The 20,060-nt window shown below is 46.7% G+C and overlaps 1 protein-coding gene across 2 annotated transcripts in view; it reads left to right on the top strand.

Moving 5' to 3' along the window:
* NPHP3 (nephrocystin 3) overlaps positions 1-20,060 on the top strand; it is a 211,944-nt gene that overhangs the window by 1,235 nt on the left and 190,649 nt on the right. For both annotated transcript variants that reach the window (XM_069211897.1, XM_069211898.1), the window contains exons 2-3: positions 11,713-12,110; positions 19,795-19,920. In XM_069211897.1, the coding sequence (XP_069067998.1) occupies positions 11,787-12,110; positions 19,795-19,920 (450 nt within the window). In that variant the 5' untranslated portion in view covers positions 11,713-11,786. The remainder of the gene's footprint in view (positions 1-11,712; positions 12,111-19,794; positions 19,921-20,060) is intronic.

Below are 20,060 nucleotides of genomic sequence, written 5' to 3'. Positions count from 1 at the left end.
ACACAGCCCCCACTCTTCTCTTCCCAGTCCTTATGCTTGAAGTTTAACCTCTTTGACACAGGTACTCAGGCCCATATTTATACTTTTTGACGCTAAACTGCGCTAACGCAGTTTAGCGTCAAAAAGTTTTGCGCCGTCTAACGCCATTCTGAAGCGCCATGCGGGCGCCGTATTTATGGAATGGCGTTAGACGGCGCAATCAGACCGGCGCTGCCTGGTTTGCGTGGGAAAAAACCACGTAGACCAGACAGCGCCGGCGTAGGGGGAAAATGGCGCATGGGCGTCTTAAAATGGGGCAAGTCAGGTTACGTCGAAAAAATCGTCTTAACCCGACTTGCGCCATTTATTTTCGACGCCCATCCCCCATCAACATGACTCCTATCATTGTAAAGATAGGAGTCATGCCCCCTTGCCCAATGGCCATGCCCAGGGGACTTCTGTCCCCTGGGCATGGTCATTGGGCATAGTGGCATGTAGGGGGGCACAAATAAGGCCCCCCTATGCCACCAAAAAAAAATATAAAAAATAAAAAATTATACTTACCTGAACTTACCTGAATGTCCCTGGGGTGGGTCCCTCCATCCTTGGGGGTCCTCCTGGGGTGGGCAAGGGTGGCAGGGGGGGTCCCTGGGGGCATGGGAGGGCACCTGTGGGCTCATTTTGAGCCCACAGGCCCCTTAACGCCTGCCCTGAGCAGGCGTTAAAAAGTGGCGCAAATGCGCCGTTTTTAGCCACGCCAACTCCCGGGCGTCTCTTTTGCCCGGGAGTATAAATACCACGTAAAGGCCTGGGAGTCATTTTTTAGACGGGAACGCCTCCCTTGCATCTCATTAACGCAAGGAAGGGGTTCACGCTAAAAAATGACGCACATTCCGGGAACTTTGGCGCTATTCGCCTCTAACGCCATAGTATAAATATGGCGTTAGTTGGCGTTAGTTTTGCGTCGAAATTGCGTCAAAAAAAACGACGCAATTTCGGCGCAAACGGAGTATAAATATGGCCCTCAATAACCAGATAGATTGAAAATCCTTACTCCATCAGCATTGGAGGTTTTTGAGGGCCTGCAGTTGCACAGGTCCTTGGGACAAATGATCCCTCTCAAAACTGATAAGAAACTGTGGTCATGGGGTAAAAAATGAAATATACAGAAGAATCTCCGCCTAATAAAGGTTTGTTAAAGGCCCCTTACATGATACTGGGACTTTGCTTCTTTGAGCACTCAGTGTGATATGTCTTGCACCTACTCACTTCTCAGAATAAGCTTTCTCCAGTTGTTTGGTGGGGTTCTGGAACCTCTTGTTCGGTTTCAACATGGCAGTCTTCATTTAAGCCATTGTGTGCATAATCTATTTCTGCCATGAATTCCTTCCACATAGCCTCCCTATACAGATGTTTTCATGATTTTGTGCTTTCTAGTTCAGCAGAGTACCATACCTTATGTTTGTGCATTTACAGTCCTTGCAGGTGATAGTTGTGTTACCTTGCACCCAGTGCTGCAAAGTAGGGGGATCATGCCGGATGCCAGTTCCGACAGCTATTTCTGAGCTGGATCCGGGATTCATCCGACCTAAGGAAATATGGTGAACTTGTCCTAGTGTCATTTTCAGTCTAGATGACTCGCATATCTTAAGTCTGAAGATACTAGCACTTCTAACAACCAGAAATTGTTAATGCCCTGAGGAAGTTCACATGTGATGACCAAAACGTGATGGCTGTATTCTTTCTAAAATTGAAGGAAATAAAGAATTAACCGGACCCACTTGATCTGACAGACTTATTTCAAGATTTATTGGTGCCCCTCCAGTTGGTTTGTATAGATATAGACCTTATGGTTGCACCTTGGGAACAGCAGGTGCTTTGGTTGGGTGCACAATTTCAACAATAGTGGGGACAAGAGGGAGGTGCCGTTGGAAGATTAGCTCTCTGCTCTGTTTTTGGTGAATAAAGCAAATCAAATTGTCTAGCAGATTACCAATGTTGCCCCTTTTATACCCCATACATGAATGAAAGAATTAGTAGTGCAGTGTACCACTTTGAAATTCCCTCACCAGGAGAGATGAAACAGTTCTCAGGGATAATTCAGAGCTTCCACAGATGCCTTGCGCATGTTAGTTCTCTAAATTCCCCCAACAGGAAGGTCAAAAAGAGGAACCAATCAACGCTAAATGATTTGAGATGGTTTCCTTTAGAGAAGGTAACGGTTTCTATTGCCTGAACGTCCCAAAGCAAAAAAAAGCCAATCTCTTAGCTTCATCTCCACCAGTTTCACCCAGAGAGATAGTATTGATTGCATTAATGTCACTAAGGGCAACATCAGATGTTGGCTTCATTTGCAACCTGCAGGACCGTTCACCGCGGAAGGGCAGCCCCAAGAGTATGACCCCTGGATTGTGTGGGATCGGAGTATTCAATATGGCTTTTGCAGCATGAAAAACATCATCCAAATATCTTCTTAATTTCGGTCTGTGCCAACGGAGGTATCTATGACTGCTCATCATCCCACATCCCCTTTAGCAAGTATTTGGCGTCTACTTGTCCCAAAGTAATAGCTTTTCCAGGGTATGATAACAATACATAACCGATTTGTGTTGGGATACTTTCCTTTTCAAATTTTGTGTAGCTGCACAAGTTTTCACATAGACACCCCCATTCTTTATCCATAAGTACCCTGTCAATTTCCCCCTCCCAAAGCATTGTACCCAGATTTTTGTCCCTCAAGGGTTATCTTATTTACTTCGGAAACTATATGCCTATCATGGTTCCGATACTTAATGCATTGTTCAAATTCGGTGAGGTCACAGAAGACTTCTTTCCCTAATTGTGACATGTAGGACCCAATGTCTCATCTAAAGATAATTTAACCATTTTGTTTCTGTCAGACCATATTCTTTTTAACTTCCTCAGAGGAGTTAATCCTCCTTTTGTTGATCAGTAGCCCCAACAGCAAGCATCTCATTCCATATTTTAACTCCACTCTTATTGGAGCCTAAGTTGATGTCGGGAATATTGCATATGAGAGTAAATGGGGAGGGTTAAAAAGTGAAAACCGTTCCATATGGCTAATTTATCCCACATGCCCCAGAGTATACATTATTAGAGGTGAGGACTGTAGGCCCCATTGTGTTGTTACTTTCAAAGCCAAGTGTTTACTTAAAGAGGGTCTCTCGTCATCAAAATGTTGACAAGCGGGGGGTGGAAGGGGCGGTGCGGGGGGGGGGCTTGTCCAGGCGCAGATCCTGGCAGATGCCTGAATCCGGTGCTCTGACTGGGGGCCCAATCCTCCCCCACCTCGTCGCCCTGGGGCACGCACTGAACTGCCTCAGACTCTGCATAAGTGAGAGAATGCTCTTAGCAGTGGTGAATCACCCTGAAACCATTCTTAACCACCACCTACTGAATATGGAGAGGAGAGGTGTGGCTAAAACATGGCAGCCTACACGCCTGCACACCAGAAAGGAGACAGCCAACCTGAGGATCTGCAGCAAGTGTCTGCCAGCAAGAGAGTGAGCCCTGAGACCCCCAACCGTTACAGCTCCGGGGGCTAACCAGACAGCCAACGAGGAGCTCCACAAAGTTAGAGGGTCGAGTAGAGCGGGACCCGACTGGCACAGAATTCCCCTCGTTCAGGAGCCGGGTGGTCTGATTCGAGCTGTGACGGCAGTTGGAGAACCCTGTCTCCCCCTGGCTGCACTGCCTCCCCCTGCTCCCCTCCCCAACTTCCTCTGTCCCCCAGCCCATCGCACAAGTGCGATGGATCCCCCGCGGCATCCGAGCCAGAGACCTTCCCACAGCAGGCTCCTTAGACACACAGCCCACAGAATCATCTTACTGGCTCTGTTTACCACAGGGGGTCCCCTGGTGCCACGTGTAACCCTCCCACTCCAGAACTGACAGCAGATTGGAGGGTCAGCTCTCTGCCCACATGACAGGGGACGGTGAGCTGCTACATTGGCCTTCTTAAAAGCCCACCACTACTCTGGGGGCCTGTTCTCCTCTGGCACTCAACCTGGTGGGTTGACAACTAGCAGTACAGATTTATCCCCAGATTCTACGCCAAATGCCCATTCCCTAGAGGCTAACCATGACTGGAGGCAGGGGAAAGAAGGACAGCTTTTATTAAAACCTTGCTCTGACAGACCTCCATTCGCAGACACACAACGGACCCATCAAACCGTGTGAAAACGTCAACTGATGACAGTGGCCATGTACCCAGCCCAGAAGACATGGGCATCATTAAAGACTGTCTACAGGCAGCATTTAAGGACCTCAAGAATGAGATCCTTACCATGGAAACAACTTGTGCAGCCATCTCCAGGAGATGGGCAGGGACATTTCCAACTTAGGCTTCAGAGTGGAAGAAGGTTTGCGTGAACAGGTGGATGATGGTGACAAACTCCAACAACAGATGCTACTCCTATAGCAACAGCACGTACAGCTTCAAAATAAATGTGAGAACCTTAAGAACAGATTACGTTGGAACAACATATGCATCCAAGGCGTAACACTGAAGGTTCCCCGCATTTATCCAGGATCTCTTGGAGGCAGTTTTGGAGGACCCTGTGCACCAGTGAATCCGCCTGGACAAACTACACAGAGTATCCTCAAGATAGTCATTGGGGGCCCCGCCACCAGATGTCCTCACGAGGGTCCACTTCTTCAAAGATAAAGAACTCCTTAGGTCCAGTGCTCGTGGGTACAGCCAGAACTCCTTCAATGGAGCCACATTGCTATTCTTCCTACCCCTATCCCGAATCACCCTGGCTAAGCGTAAGACCGCCAAGCCCATCACAGACTTTCTGAGATCCTCAGGGGCCAAATACAGGTGGGTCCACACCTTTCAACACCTCTTCCAGTGGGATGGAAGGGCCAGGTCCCTAATGTAGCTGGAGACAGCCGAGGAGCTGCTTAACTTACCCCATCCAGAGGGGTCACCAAGGTTCCAAGAAGCTCCAGAGACACAACTGTGGAGAGAGTAGTGGACCATGGTGCATTGTGGCCACCAGTCCTGATAGCCAAATGCCAAAGAGATAGAGACTGGTAAAGAGAGTCTATTCTCACAGCTGGTGAGCTACTTGGGAAAGCCTGGAGCACCCAACAGACAAGGATATCACAGCTTAGTTTCCAAGTAGAGGACGGGGTGGGGATGAGGTAACCCTGGGGAGATCTGGCTGAGTACTAACTCAGAGTCCATACTCATCCACGACCAAGAATACATCTTTACTCCTTGGACCTGAGGCAGGGCATCAGTGTGTCGCAAACCTTCATCCCAAGACTTTCTTTCCCCACACTTATGGGATTTCAGTTACATAAGTATAGAAGTTATGGTTATGGGGTTTGTTGGGAGATCACACAGGGATGTGACACCACCAAGCGCTAGCTGGATCCAGTTAATGACCCACTTACTCTGTGGGTCACACCTCGGGTCACAGCATGACCCATAGATCACTCCACTGCCTCCCTGCCACCCTGTGGTTTATACTGCGGGATGCCCTAAACTCCTACCTGCACCCTAGGGAGAGCTACAAGGTGCTGCGGAGGGCCATTCTTCACCTTGCGTGGGCTGGAGGCATCCTCTCCTTGGGGGCCATATTCTTGCTCTTCGTAGTTTTCTTCTTCTGAGAATTTCTGAGGAAGGGTTTTTACTTAACCAACCCATCATGGAAGTTGTGTCATGTATTCATGTCAGCATTTCCCAGTCCATCATGGTAGCCTCACTTCTTACTCTGTCACTTCCTATTTTGGGGTATATAAGGAGCAGAACTGCCTTCTTTCGTTGTGTTGCAACACTTCTTACTCCTGCTGGTTTCTCCTCACTCCTGCTGGGGTCTCCTTGCTCCTGTTGGTGATTGTTGCACCTGTTGCTTCCATTCTGAACCTTCCTATTCTCCTGGTTCTGGCATTTCCACTAGCCTTATCTGAGCCTTATGCAGTCCTGGACTTCTACCATCAGTACCAGTCCTCACGAGCCTCCCAGGAGTTTCCGATCGCCATCAGCCATCAAAGTGTTTTTTCCCCCTTTGGGGTTTTTCCTCTTGGGGGCTACTTCTGGAGGGCACTATCTGCTTACAGGTTCCATTCTCTGTGGCATCGTGGTTACCACAAGGGGTCACTTCTACCTTTGGCAGGCAAGGACAGTCGAAACCTGCACTCACTGATTTTCCTATTGACCCAGTGCTGCGAATATAAGTCCATTAGCTGAGGAACCTGACACCACGAATACTGAGACCCAGACCAGCCACACACACCCATCCTCATCTGATGCACACAACACCAACTCTACAGGTATTAACATACAATGCCCAGGCCTTACCAATCCAACAAAGCACCTTCATGTCCTGGGAGAGGTGAGGACATCAGGGGTAGATATGACTATTACAAGAGACACACCTACTTAAGGGAGACCAACACCAACACCATCTCCGCTCCAGAGCTTTCCCACGCCATTGTCATGCTTCAGACACAACTAAGATAGCAGGGGTCACAATCGTAGTCAGTTGTGCCACAAAGTTTCAAGAAAAACAAGTCCTGGCTGACACCTTTGGAAAATTGATATTGATAATCAGGAAATGGAAGAGTACTCCCATAGCGATAGGGACCATCTACTGCCCAACTACTGGTGAAGAGATATTTTTTAATCCCCCTTGTCTGTAAGTTTGCTAGCACCACAGACTAACCACTTTTAATTGGAGGAGACCTCAACCGCATCATGTACACTACTCTCTGTAAGTCTGAACAGAGGGTGGGAAGTACACCAGCCATATCAGCGTCAGGCAAAGCAGTCCTAGATGAGCTGGGCATGACCAATGCCTGACGTCACTGCCACCCTTTAGCAACGGACTAATGCCACTTCTCAGTGGCCTGTAACACATATGCAAGGATCGGCTACCTCCTTGTAGACCAGAGATTATTACCTCAGTTATATGACGTCTCACAGGGCCAGATCTCCTTAAACTGACCCAGCCCAACTGCGCACATAAGTGGGGCAGTTGGCTACTGAATGACACCCTACTGAGTGACTCAGTAGTGCAACACAAAATATCAACCACCACATGGGAATAACTCCAATTTAACCATGTGGGTGAAATGAGCCCCCGAGTGGTGTGGGATGCCCTGAAGGCAGTGGTATGCGGTGTATTCAATAAAGAAGAGTAGCCACCATAAACGTATGAAAGAGGTTGAATTGCTTTGACACAGGGAAGATCTGCTATACACAGAACAGCTGCATAACTCCATAAATCCCATCCCTCTAAGAAGCTGTGGTGGAATCTTACCCCTCCGTGGACAAATTTGTACCTTGGAATACAACAAAGCCAATTATATCTTGGCAAGCTCAGGAACCCGATATTATGAGGGGAAATAAAGGAGACTCCCTACTCACCAATAATCTTTGGGCTCAGAGAAACAAGGATTATATCTGAGGAGTCAAGAATGCCACTGGGACCCTGTGCACCTCTGAGGAGGAGAAAACAAACACATTCCACAAATACTATAGCACCCTATATAAGATCAAAATCTCAGATATACAATCCCAGTGTTCCTATATGCAGTCTCCCTCTGTAGCCTCTGTCGGTCTGACGGGTAGTTCATAGATCACAAAGTTAGAAGTCCTGAAGACTGAGGAAGACCCTGAGGCCTGATGGCTAAATAGGTGCATTCTATAAACACTATGCCCACTTGGTAGCACCCTTGTTATTCGAGGTACAGCAGCAGCTCCCAAACATGCCGGCTGACCTCAGCAATGGTAGAAGCCATAATTTCACTTAGTGTTAAAACAAAGACCTGACTCTGTGGCAATTGTATCGCCCTATCTCCCTCCTGAATATTGATATGGAAATAATGGCTACATTCCTTTCACCTGGCCTTGAAGCCTATCTCCACAACTTAATCCATGCTGACCAGGCTGGACTTGTCCCGTCCAGGTCCACTAGCGACAGTACCAAACAGATTCGCCATATGATAGATATCAAGCGTAAGTGCCACAGTGAAGCAGTCTTGCTTTCGTTTGACGTGGAGAAAGCATTTGACTGAGTCGAAATTTATGCTGAAGGCTGCCCTAGATAGAGCAGATTTTGGTGTCCAGTGTTGACGTTGGATTGAGGCGCTCTATACCTCTCCCTAAATGGTTCCAAGCACAGAGCATCCAGATCCAAAGAAGCACAAGACAGAGCTGCACCCTTTTCCCCAATGCTATTTGCACTTTACCTGGAGTCCCTCCTTCAAAACGTCAGAGTCCATGAGGGAATTCAGGGGGTGCCGTTACATCAGAATACGTTTAGGGGTCCTGCCTTTGTAGACGACATCCTGCTTACAATGCATGATCCAGCTCAACACTCCTTGCGGGCTCTAGCAATGCTTATAGAGGAATATGAGGTGGATCTGGCCCTTAAAATCAATCAGGGGAAAACCATGGCTTTGATGGTATCCTGGGAGGATTCACGGTTGACTTTCCTTCACAATCTTCAATCAGAGACCCCTTTCCGCTGGACACTGCTAGATTATTCCACTGGACATTTGTGCTAGACCCAATTTCAAACATCTACACAATCACTTAAAACTCTAACTTCTGCCTGACACCCCCATGCTCTTTTGTGGGGAGGCAAGTATGTTCCTATTAAGTGTCCACCTTCCCTAAAATCTTGTACATGTTCTAGGGCCTCCCATGTCCTTTCTTGAAGACTGATTTGGCACAACTAACAGGCATATGCAAATCCTTAATCTGGGCAGGAAAAATACACTGTTTTTATACCACATTAGCGTGTGGCACTCGAAACAAGGGGGCCTGGGGATCTCAAATGTCCACATATACTTCCTGGCGACTCAGGCATGCAGTATGTAGTCGAGTGGCTCCAAGACTAAACGAACAAGCCATGGTGCTTTATAGAACAAAATATCACTGCTCGACCACTTGCAAAGGTAATTTGGCTCCTTAAGACCCAGAGGTGCCACAACTTATACATATCCCCGGTCACAGGAGTCATACTGGAGGCCTGTGATTACCTCTTGCACTATAAGACGGCAACCACATACCCATCCTCCCAGACTCTAATCCATGGGAATAGATACTTCTCCCCAGGCTTGAGGGGATCCAGGTTTCAGATATGGATCTCAAAGGGCCGCTATTGGCTTGAGACCTATTCCATGTGGAATCTATCCATCCATTCAAAGACATTAAACAGACATACCATATCCCAGAGCAGGAGAGGTTTCATTACCTACAGGTAAAGTGCTGGGTAATTGGGTAATCCAACCCCACATAAAGGAAGCGGCCACAAGACCCCTCAGATATTTTGAGAAGTTCCTACAAAGCCTCACAACGCCCTGTCATCTGATCTCCCAGCTGTACTCTACTCTGCTATCTAATATCCCACAAGCACATCCTCTCTAAATAAGAAAATGGGAAGAGGACTAGGCATTGCATTAGACAACAAAAAATGGGGCATAATCCTTACACGTACAACCAACTTCACATCTTGTGACGATCTAGCACATAAACATATGGCTTGTATATAAACATGTTTGTCTGCAGAGTCTGTTTATGGTCAGGGATTTGCAACTATTGTTCTAGGTTTGCTCAAGTTTTGGTTTGTGCATTTTTCCCAGTGGGCTACTTCTGAAATAAATCCACAGCTATCACTGCTATTAGTGCATCCCAAAGCAAAGGCACTTTCAGGCCTTCTTTGTCGTTGTCTGTCAAAAAGTTTTACATAGTCTCCTTGATCTCCTTCAGTAACACAGAATTGTGGAGTAGTCCCTAGGCTACTAGGGGATGGCTTGATAGATTGTTTGGGTAATCTAGGCACGGTCATTGAAGGCCAGTATGGCCAATGATAACCCCTCAGAAATTCTGCATTGAGCTACAACCTATCAGGAAGTGATATAGTTGAGATGTCTGTCACGGGCAGCAGAGTTAAAAGTAATATCAGTTCCTTTCCCTGCATCTTTCTACAGGCATCTGCCCACTGAGGCTGAACCACTGCCCTCAGACCAGTGAAGGAAGCAACCTTTAGCACCACCCATTAATGTATTGAAATTCCCTCTCAAGTTTTACTTCCAGTCCTGCAAAAATAAATACTTAAGAGATTTTAGTTTTAAGGAGGCACTCCTGATTGTCTTTTGGGGTGTATAATGATGCAACAAGGACATTCCAGTTGTTCGCTTTCTCCTGCCACCCAGAGGCACTTGGCAAGGCTGGAGCATGTATCAGAAGGCAAACTGCATGCACCGGAATAAGGAGACTGACATGCCTTTGTGCTGTCTGCGTCTGGTGAGTACTCAACAGTGTTGTAGCTACCAACTTTGTTGCAGGACCCCCAACTTTAGCCTCCTACATCTTGTTCTGAGGGGGAAGTTTTCCCCTATGTTTGTGGCATACTCTCTGTCTGCTTAGTCTCAACACTTTCGTCTTTTTGAATGCTAAAAATGGACCACGACTCATGCAGAACAAGTGATCCAACTGGTAAGAAACATTAAAATTGTGCAAGCACTTCATGGCTAGTCTAAATGCCCTTCTCCTCTTTAAAGTGTAACCCGCAAGAGCCCTGAAGATTATGATATCTTTGATTGTATTTCATAATTTCCTCAAGTATGGTAAACGTTTCAATGGAGCTTCTCTTGGTGGGCCCATCCAAGATCCCAGCTACCCTGTGTGCATGTATTCAAGGCAAAGTGGTGGTCTCAGTTTGATTCCTAACATAATGGAGAAGGTGTATGATGTGGGCCTGAATGCATGGGTCCTCTGCATTCAATGGTGAATCAATTATCCTATGTTTTTATGTTATGACCTGTTCTTGAGGTCTCCGTGTTCTAGCATTGATTCGTTGTATTATTCTTCCAGAGAAAACATCTGAAGACACTGAGATACAGTGAGGTTCTTTGGCAGGGTCTTTGACTTTCTTCTTCTGATTGTCTGCCCTTTAACCTAGTGCCTTCACGTCCTTCTGAGGCACATGAAGGCACATCTTCTAATTAGACCTCATTGTGTCAACCTTCACCTTTATTTCCTTCAGGAACTGTTGCAGAAATTTCTAAAGCACAGGGGAATTTAGCACTGATTCTGCTGGAATCTCAGTAAGACCTAGCAGAACTGACTATCTTGTCTCCTTCATTGCTTTTGCACCATTTGCTGACAGCACGGCCCAGAACGAGAGGTCCCTTTGGCATCTTTTAGCATCCATGGCATTGCAGGATCACAAGTCGAGAGCTGAGACTTCAGTTTTCCCGGTGAAAGTGTGGGAAAGTCGGTAAACAGAAAACTGAAGGAACGTTTGTTCAGTCAGAGGAGGAGATATATGCCTGTACTCCTCCTGATATTCAACATTCATCAAACTTCATGTATGTAAGCAATTGTTCAAAGATTTCAAAATTATAGTAAAAAAAGAATGTTATGTCCTCATAGAAGGTGGAGCTCATTGTTAGCTATACTGGCACTATTACAGCATGATAATACCAGTATGTTTTTGTAGAAGATAAATAACATGCTTCTTCATTGCCCTTCCAAATCCAGAGTCCTGGCTTCAGGCTGGGTAACGCGAATGATTTTGTTGTGGTTTTGTAGCATGGAACGTATCCCTTTCTCATGGTACTCTCTCCATTTGTGTAACCCCTGACTTGTAGTATTCTTTGACTTCTAAATTAAAAACAAATGAATGTGAGTTGGGGAAAGATTTAATTTCCTGGTTTTGATCTCACATTATGTTATATTTAATTTTCCAGAGATGAACATCATGCTGAAGTAATTGGTAAAACTGCTTGTTGATGACTGTCAACAAACAAGTCAGTGTAACATCATGGGGACAGCGTCCTCTCTGGTGAATCCAGGAGAGGTTATTGAGGACACCTATGGAGGAGGAGGTGGGGAAGCATGTGAGATTCCTGTGGAGGTAAAACCCAAGGCACGACTTCTCCGAAGCTCCTTTCGACGTGGTCCCCGTGTCATTGGAGCAAGCTTCAAATCCACAGCTTCTGTTGATCTAGAGTGTGCTGCTGAATATGAAAGACTGAAGAAGGAGTATGAAATCTTCAGAGTCAGCAAAAACAATGACATAGCGTCCATGCATAAGAAGGAAGCCAAGCTTGACAAGGAAAATAAAAGATTGAGGACGGAGCTTCAGGTACGTACAAAGGAAAAGAACCAAGGCATGACAGAACAGTATGTTTATATATTTTTTCTTGTATCATGTGCACTGCAAATCTCAGCAGCTTGTAGGCACTGGATAATGTAATCTCCATACATAACAAAAAGAGGGTGTATTTAATTAGTGGCAAACAGTTTTTTGCTGCTGCATAGACAGTGTTTAGTCCAGTCACTAAGGCAAGGCATACATGCTGATGGCTGGGTTGTGGTTACAGTTGTCAGGACCATGTCAATCTGAAGCCATAGCTAAGTGGTTGTTGTTACAATGTCTAAGAGCCTCATTACGAGCCTGGGGTTCCGAAATCTGGACCACCAAACCTGTGGAGAGGAGACCACCGCAGAGCAGGCGGCCCACCGAACCCTCCCCTGTTCACCCCCCCACACCCCCCTTCTCCCTGCCCCCATTACAAGGCTTCCACTGGGCTGACCCATGGAAACCGCAGAAATCTGAGAATTCTGCCGGTCAGCCCCGTGGAAACCATGCAGCGTCATTGGCTTCTCTCCGTCGCACAGAGGGAGCCCCCAGCACCCTCGGAATGCGTACTATCTGCCATAGCAGACAGTTTGCATTCTGAGGGTGCTAGGCAGGGAGCCCTGCAGTGCCCATGACCTGGTCGTGGGCAGCGCAATGCCCCGAGCACTGGCCTTCCGCCAGCTTTTTCATGGCGGGTCCCTGCCATAAAAATGCTGGGGGAAACTGGACTTGTGGTCAGCACAGTGGCGCTGAACTCCACGCCGCCTTGGCTGACCACGACTCTGACCGCCATGTTCCAATGGCAGCGGTCAGACTGCCAGCAGTGTAGCGGTCTGACCGCCACCACGAGTCTGGCGGACTCGTAATGAGGCCCTAAGACTAGTAGGTGTTTGCAAGACATCTTAGCAAGAATGTGCAGCATAAATAGTGAATGTTAAAACAGATGTTCTCAATTGAAAATAGATTGGGTGGGTCGGATATCCTTTAATAGACATAGAACAGTGGAGCAGCAATTGAAAAGCATCGGTCATCAATATTTTTGCATCTGGTTTTGCTGTTTGGCTATGATTAAGTTGTTTGTGGTGTTGTATTGTACAATTTTACTTGTGTGTATTTGGACACTATGATTTAGATGTAGTTAACCATGAGGTAGAGAATCCTGAATGCTTGTTTCTGGTCCAGGCAGGAGCTGGCCTGGCAGTTCGGGCTGCACTGTTCCCATGGGGAACAGGGTCAAGACTGATTTGCATATGGCTGGGTCCAAACTGGAATGGCATGGCAAGCAAAAAAACTGATGTATGCAACCTAGATCTGTGACTGGGGTAAATGTTTGATTTGTTCTGCATTCCGTCCATCATCTGTTGTTTTTGACCATCCTGAATCTGACAGTGGTTTTATTGAGAGCTAACCTAAGCTCCTGATAAGGGTGTTACAGTCTTCCTGCTGTGGTCTGCACCTTTTTAAACCTAACGGGATGGTAGCTCTAAATGCAGGGAACTGCCATAGACTAGTGTTCAAGAGATTAACAAGTTAACAAGAGATTCTACTATGATGGCATAGTGCTCAGTGGGCTTGAAAGTCCTGGTATTATTTAGGAGTTTGCTTTAATGGAAGGAATCTTTGACCACTGCACCTGCATGAAGGTTCATACCGCTTCAAGGTGCTGTACTTTGATTTTGAAGAAGACGTGGTAAGGGGTGAGTATGTGGTATCAATGTTTTTGAACAGGTGTGCTGGTCTCAGGTCAGGTTTCTGTCTTTGAGCTATCTAGTTTGAGGCTGTTTTGTCCCACCCATACCCCATGGGTTGGTAGACATTGTGTAGCTTTGAATATGTTTGCCCGCTTGCCTGCCATCTGCTCACTTGCCTGCCTGCGTGCCATTTGCTTGCCGTTGCCATTATTGTCGCTACTGCCATTCCTGGTCTTCTTCAGATAAACTTCAGGCTGCATAAGAATCACAAGTGCCATATCTAAATCACAAGTGCCATTTCTAAAGCCTGCAGGGGCCTTAGACGCGGTGACCCTCGAAGCACCATCAAGCAGAGGAAGCAGCTAGCAGCTGGCAAAGGCGAGGAGCATGGCAGAGTGATTTGGCAGCATGCCCAAATCAATTGCTGCTTGTATAAAATACTTAATGTTTATGCTTCCACTTCTACTGGCTTCACCAGCTCCTTCAATTCATTAGCTGTATCAAGGACAAGGGAAGTGTGCAAGACACAAGGTGAGGCAGGATCGCACAGTGGCGATTACCTGCTTGGGGGTACCCTGCCATTGGGAGGGGGTTGTGGTGGCAGCAGAAGCGGCCAAGCTAGGCCTTGGTGTGGCTTGCAGCCTCGCCTCCTCCCGAACAGTCTTCTGTCCTTTTTAATCCTCCTCTTACACCCCCCCCTAGCCAGGTGCTCTCCATCCATCCACAGGACATGCGTGCCTGTGACCCCCTCTTCCCTCACTCCCCTGCCATCTACAAGAACCCCCAAGCCCCCCCCCCGCAAAAAAAAACTAACCTACACAGGTGAGAGTTGTGGTGGGTGGTGGCGCGTTCAATCAAAGGGTGGTGGCGTGTCCAACCAAAGGGTGGTGGCGTGTCCAACCAAAGGGCAACTCTTCAAGCTTAAGCTTTAAGGAAGTGATGACCGGTTCATAACCCACTGACCTCAGCGGGTAAGAGTACAAGACAGTACAACACTCAAATGAGGTCTGGATGAACAAGGGGACCTGTCCCCACCAAGCCAGAGTGGAGAAAGCTCAGGAGATAGCCGCAGCCAACTCAGTCTCCTACAATCGCAGCCAGCCTCCCCACTCATAGAAATTGAGTCCGACAAGGAGAGCACAACATGCAGCAACACAGGATAGGCAAAAGCCAATCTCAGGAAGTATCACACTAACCCATTCCAGCCAAATATCTGCTCGACATTCTGCTTTTTGAAAGATGCAGGCTCAGCTATTTTCTCGAGCAACAGCGTGATCCAAGGCCTGCAGTCTCCTCTTCAACCACTAGAAGCTGGGAGTCAAGTGAGGGAAGGCATATTTTAGCTACTCTATGCCAAGTCAGCAGGAGGACTGAGGCCTAGCCTGTTATCGCTATGGGCCCTGCATCCCCTTGTCAGGCCCTGTTAGCGCCAAGGCAAATAGGGTTTATGGTTCAGGCGGATGTTATTGCAGCTTACAAGCACGACCCAAGAATTTGACTTGCCCAGCAGTGGTGGTGAACACCTCAAAATTTCAGTGTGGGGTCCACCCCCAATATCCCAAAGCAAAGCCACAGAAGTATTTAACGTACAAGATGGTAATAGACATAGCACAGAGTCAATTAAATGAGTCTCTAACACAGGAGGACATCATGTTTCCTCTGAACACCCTCCCCAAGATGTTGGAGGCCCAGGCACTTCAAACCCCCCTGCCTTCTCCAATGGAAAAAGGCAATAAGCTGTCACTCATCTCCTGTGCATCAAGAGCTTCAGGAGCTCATGGAGCCAGATGAAAAAGAACGAGCTGCTTTCATATCTTGACATGCAAGAATGTTAGCGTCCTATCCACAAGACACCATCGGGCACAAACCCTACAGCCGGCACACAAGGCGGCATAGCAGCCCCCAGCTCAGCCAGCAAGGACCAGATCGAACCGGGCAATGGTGACCGATCAGGCATTGACAGTGCATTGTTATCTCTCTTAAATACCATGCGGCACCTTGTAGAGGCTCTCTAACATCAATCAGATGCAAGGGATGTACAGCTGACACTACTTAACACTTTGGCAGTCTTTGTTGCTGGCATTGATGGAAAGTTGTTGGACATGAACTAATTTCTTAAATGGGCACAGTCCAGCTCACTTGATGCCCAATTTAGTTGCAGGTATGGCCCAATTGTGAATAAACTATTTTCTCTCCCCTTTATACTCATTAATTTATGTAACAATCTTAAAAAAGATGCCACTGACAGTCGTGCCCTATTATCCAAGCAGCGCCCCCCCATGAGGAGCAGGAACCTGCGCTACTCACTTTAATAAGTTGCCCGCAACAAACTGTCAGCGGCTCGCTGAGTGATACAGACCACTGTCTACAAAAGAGGCGCCCATCAGTCAAGGCCCAATCAGACCATATGAATCTTTTAAATCCAATTGCTGAAGGAGATAGGCCCTTGGAAGGTGCCCTGGAAACAAAAAAGAACGCAAGGCAAAGGTGGATTCAAAGGAGGGAAGGATGGAATAAAAGCTGACTATAAACCACACACACATCTACCCCCTCTTCAAGCCACCGCCGGATCGTAAAATGGGCACAATTGTTGACCATGTCAGCCGACCACCAGAGTCTTCAGCAGACTCCAGCAATGTCCAATGGAAGAGGTTTGTCATCAGCAAGACTCAGAAGGGAAATTTTCAGGCACCCATGTCTCTTCCCCACATCGGGTCTACTCCTGTGACCAGTGTTCCAACTTGGAATGCCCGGGCATCAAGTGGTTTAAGTACAGGAGGCTGGTTGCGCAACACCTTAGCTACCTGGAGCACCGCCAACTGCCTTTTCCCTCAATCATACGGCACCACAGCACAGGGCGCTATGCCTGGGAACTCCTACACAGGGCAGCTGGTACCCCCAAATAGGGATGACAGACAGGAAGCTATACCTTTCTCTCAGGAGTCCCTGGACCAGTCAGTAGACCACAACCACCCTATCGACTCGACAACAATCTGGAGCGGGGAAGGGTATCCACTGCCACCCAAAGGTCACAGACCACCCACCCAGCACTCAGGCATCATGTCCCACCTGCCGTATGTTCCATCCAACTCCACTGTTACTTTGGCAAGTGGGTGGAGATCGGGAGACCTGGATCATTCAATTTCTGAAGGTCCTAGACGATCCTTTTGCCTCTCGGGATCCACGACCATTCAGACTCAGGAGACAACCAACTTGTAGCCTGTAACTCAGTTTCTCATTTTCAGACCGGAATACAAGTCCAGAGGGAACTGTGACATTCTGAGCGGAGGTAGCATCTTATTATTGCTATCACATATTCCAACTCTACACGTTGAACCTTGTGTTAATAGAGTTCATCCACTCTGAAACACCCTTGGTGTATGAAGCCACCAAGACAACCTGGAGAACAGCTCCAATTGCACAGAAAATTCTTGCCTGTCTTTGAGAAATGGGGGATAAACATCACCTCCTTCTGCGAACCAGGCTATCCCTCACCATTGTTATGCTTGTGCACAGAGCTGTTGGAAGAAAGGAGACAGCTATTAAAACATCTCTTTAACCAAATAAGGATCCAGTCACAGAGACAGGCAGTGTTGACCTGCTTCGCCCCTGATAAAACACAGCTGAACTGTAGATTAGTAAAATTCTTAGCATTGGTGCACAAGAAAATGTCAAAAGGAGATGTTTAAGCAACGGTTCTGTCTTTGACATTTCCTGCTCTCTTAATTCTTGCAACTGGCACCTTCTGTACGTGTACTGGGTCTGGCTGTTGGGTGTAGGCTTTGGTTTCCTCCAAGATGTGCTCCTGGCACTTTTTGTTTCGGGGAACATTCTGCACTTGGCACTTTGGCACTCGTACCCAGAGATGGGCCATGTGCCAGAGGCTCTGCTTCTCATCTCACGTGAAGTAGTGCCAAGCGGCACTCTTATGAGTATATCTTTGCACTTGGCCCAGAGGCAGAACTGAGGAGGCTTGGACAACTCTGTTGGCCTAAATATACCCAGGCTTCTACGATCCTGCATGCAGATAAAAACAAGGGTTTTTGCATTTTGGCCCAGAGGAAGAAGCATGGAAGTTCGGACTATACTGCTGCTTTAATTACATCCAGTATTTACTGACCGGCATGATGCCCAAACCCTGATTTTTAGTTGGCTCTTGCCATGATGAATGATTTTATCCCTGAACACGCACTGCACTTTCATGATGTCCAAACCCTGATTTTAGTTAGCTCTTGCCATGTTGAATGATTTTATCATTGCACATGCGCATTGTGCTCTTCTGTATGTATCTTAGGTTTTTAGTAACTATGCTAATAAAATAAACTTTAACTCCCTGTGTGATTTGCTCAAGAAATAACTTAAATCAATTTTTTGGGGTTGATTTGTTAGCCACTCTTTGGATGTTGTGTGTTGTGGTCTGCAGTGTCAAATGCAGCTTGGAGATCTTGCCAGGTCTGTATATTAAGTGCCCTTACATCTGTTAATTTGAGGGGCTTGTCCCGAACTTTTATTAATATATTCCCTTTATGATGTTTGTGTCTGAATCTGGACTGGTGTGTGCTGAGGAATTTATGAGAGTATGGGTAGTGACTAATTCTTCAAGTAATTTAGCTGTCCTTAGGAGATGTATGACAGGGTTGTACTGGTTACAGTATATGGGGTTTAAAGTGTGGTTTTGAGGAGGCAAGAGATGGAGTGCTTGAAGGTGGTACAGGCTTTGCTGTAAATGAGGCATCTGTGCAGTCACTTGATTGGCTAATAAATCTGGACATGTGGGAGAAAGGAAGGTGCTGTGAGTATTTTTTTCGAGTTTATTGGCCCAGGTCCCTCTCAAGGGGACGGAACACATCATCATTGGTTGCTGGCATGAACTGCAACCTGGTATTCTCCTTGCCAGCATTGCATTGAGGTGTGTGGAAGGTGTTAACAGTGATTTGGATTTTCTCTACTTGATTTGAGTGATCAATCACGCTGTGCACTAAGAGCTTACCAATTTTTGCAGATGTCTTATGGGCTGTTTTTTGTGGTGGAGATTGCTTGATTGTATTTGATGCATGTTTGCTTGAGACATGACTGATGTATTTTGTTTACATAAAGACTTTTCTATAAATCCGCAGGCAGGTTTGAGTTTTGCTACAGAGCCTCAAAAGAGAGAGACATAGACCCAGTGGCTGCATCCTACCACTGGCTCATCTGGATAGTCTTTGTCCCCCGGACCTCATGGTTTCAGCCCTGCCCCTCCTCCTTGGGGTCTTCCTCCGGTTCAACGTCTTAATTGCAGCTAATGTCTTTGCTCTCATTGTCCCCTCCTTTCTCTTCTACTTGACACTGTCCCCCCCCACGCTCCTCTTCTCAGTAAGCTTGCCCTCTGATGAGCCCCATATCCACCTGCAGCATTATTGGATCATAGCAGCCCGCTCCTGAGCATGGCACTGCTTCCGACCTTGGTGGATGTGTATTCTGTACCTGACTCCGCTCTTATCTTTTGAGCCATTTTCCAATTTAGGGACTTAGGAAAAAGGAGTATGGAAGCAATAATATGGTGACACACTGTCTCAGATGGTTATCTGTTGCTGTCCCTTTCCCAAGAATTCCATAACATTTGCATCTTGTCCTTAGCAACTCACATCTGTTGCATTGAGCTACAACCCCAAAATGCTTCCTTACGTAAGCATGATGTTTGCTTTCTGACTGAACTGACGTTTGTCTAAGAAAGTGCAAATTCTTTTACATTAGCACAACACATAAACATAAAGATCCCTAAAAGCTAAACATTGGGGGACATGTTATTATGATGTGAAGGAAAAGCTGCTAAATCATTTCGGCTCTCCACATTGGTGTTGCACATTTATGAACATATTTTAAAATATAGCTTTACAGAATAAAAGATATATAGGGACTTTGCATCTCCACCAAATACATTTTAATTATAAACGCATGTGGTTCCTTCTATATTTTTCTTTGTTTTACCATCGAGAATTCATAATCCATTACAGGCTCTTCAGAAAACATACCAAAAAATATTGCGGGAGAGAGAGAGTGCGGTAGAAGCCAAATACCAAGCCATGGAGCGAGCTGCAACATTTGAACACGATCGAGACAAAGTCAAAAGGCAGTTCAAGGTGAGTGTTCCATTTCTACACAAAATTACTACACATTTATTTGCACAATTAAGAAACATACCAATTCTCATCGGTTGGCAAAAAAATACAATTGATAGCCTGTGCTCATTAAAATCGGAGTTACACCAGCTCTGGATTTT

The sequence above is a fragment of the Pleurodeles waltl genome, chromosome 10 (genome assembly GCF_031143425.1).
Source record: "Pleurodeles waltl isolate 20211129_DDA chromosome 10, aPleWal1.hap1.20221129, whole genome shotgun sequence".
In the NCBI taxonomy this organism is placed as follows: Eukaryota; Metazoa; Chordata; class Amphibia; order Caudata; family Salamandridae; genus Pleurodeles; species Pleurodeles waltl.
The sequence above is the reverse complement of the archived record's forward strand: the minus strand, read 5'-3'. Positions and strand labels throughout refer to the sequence as shown.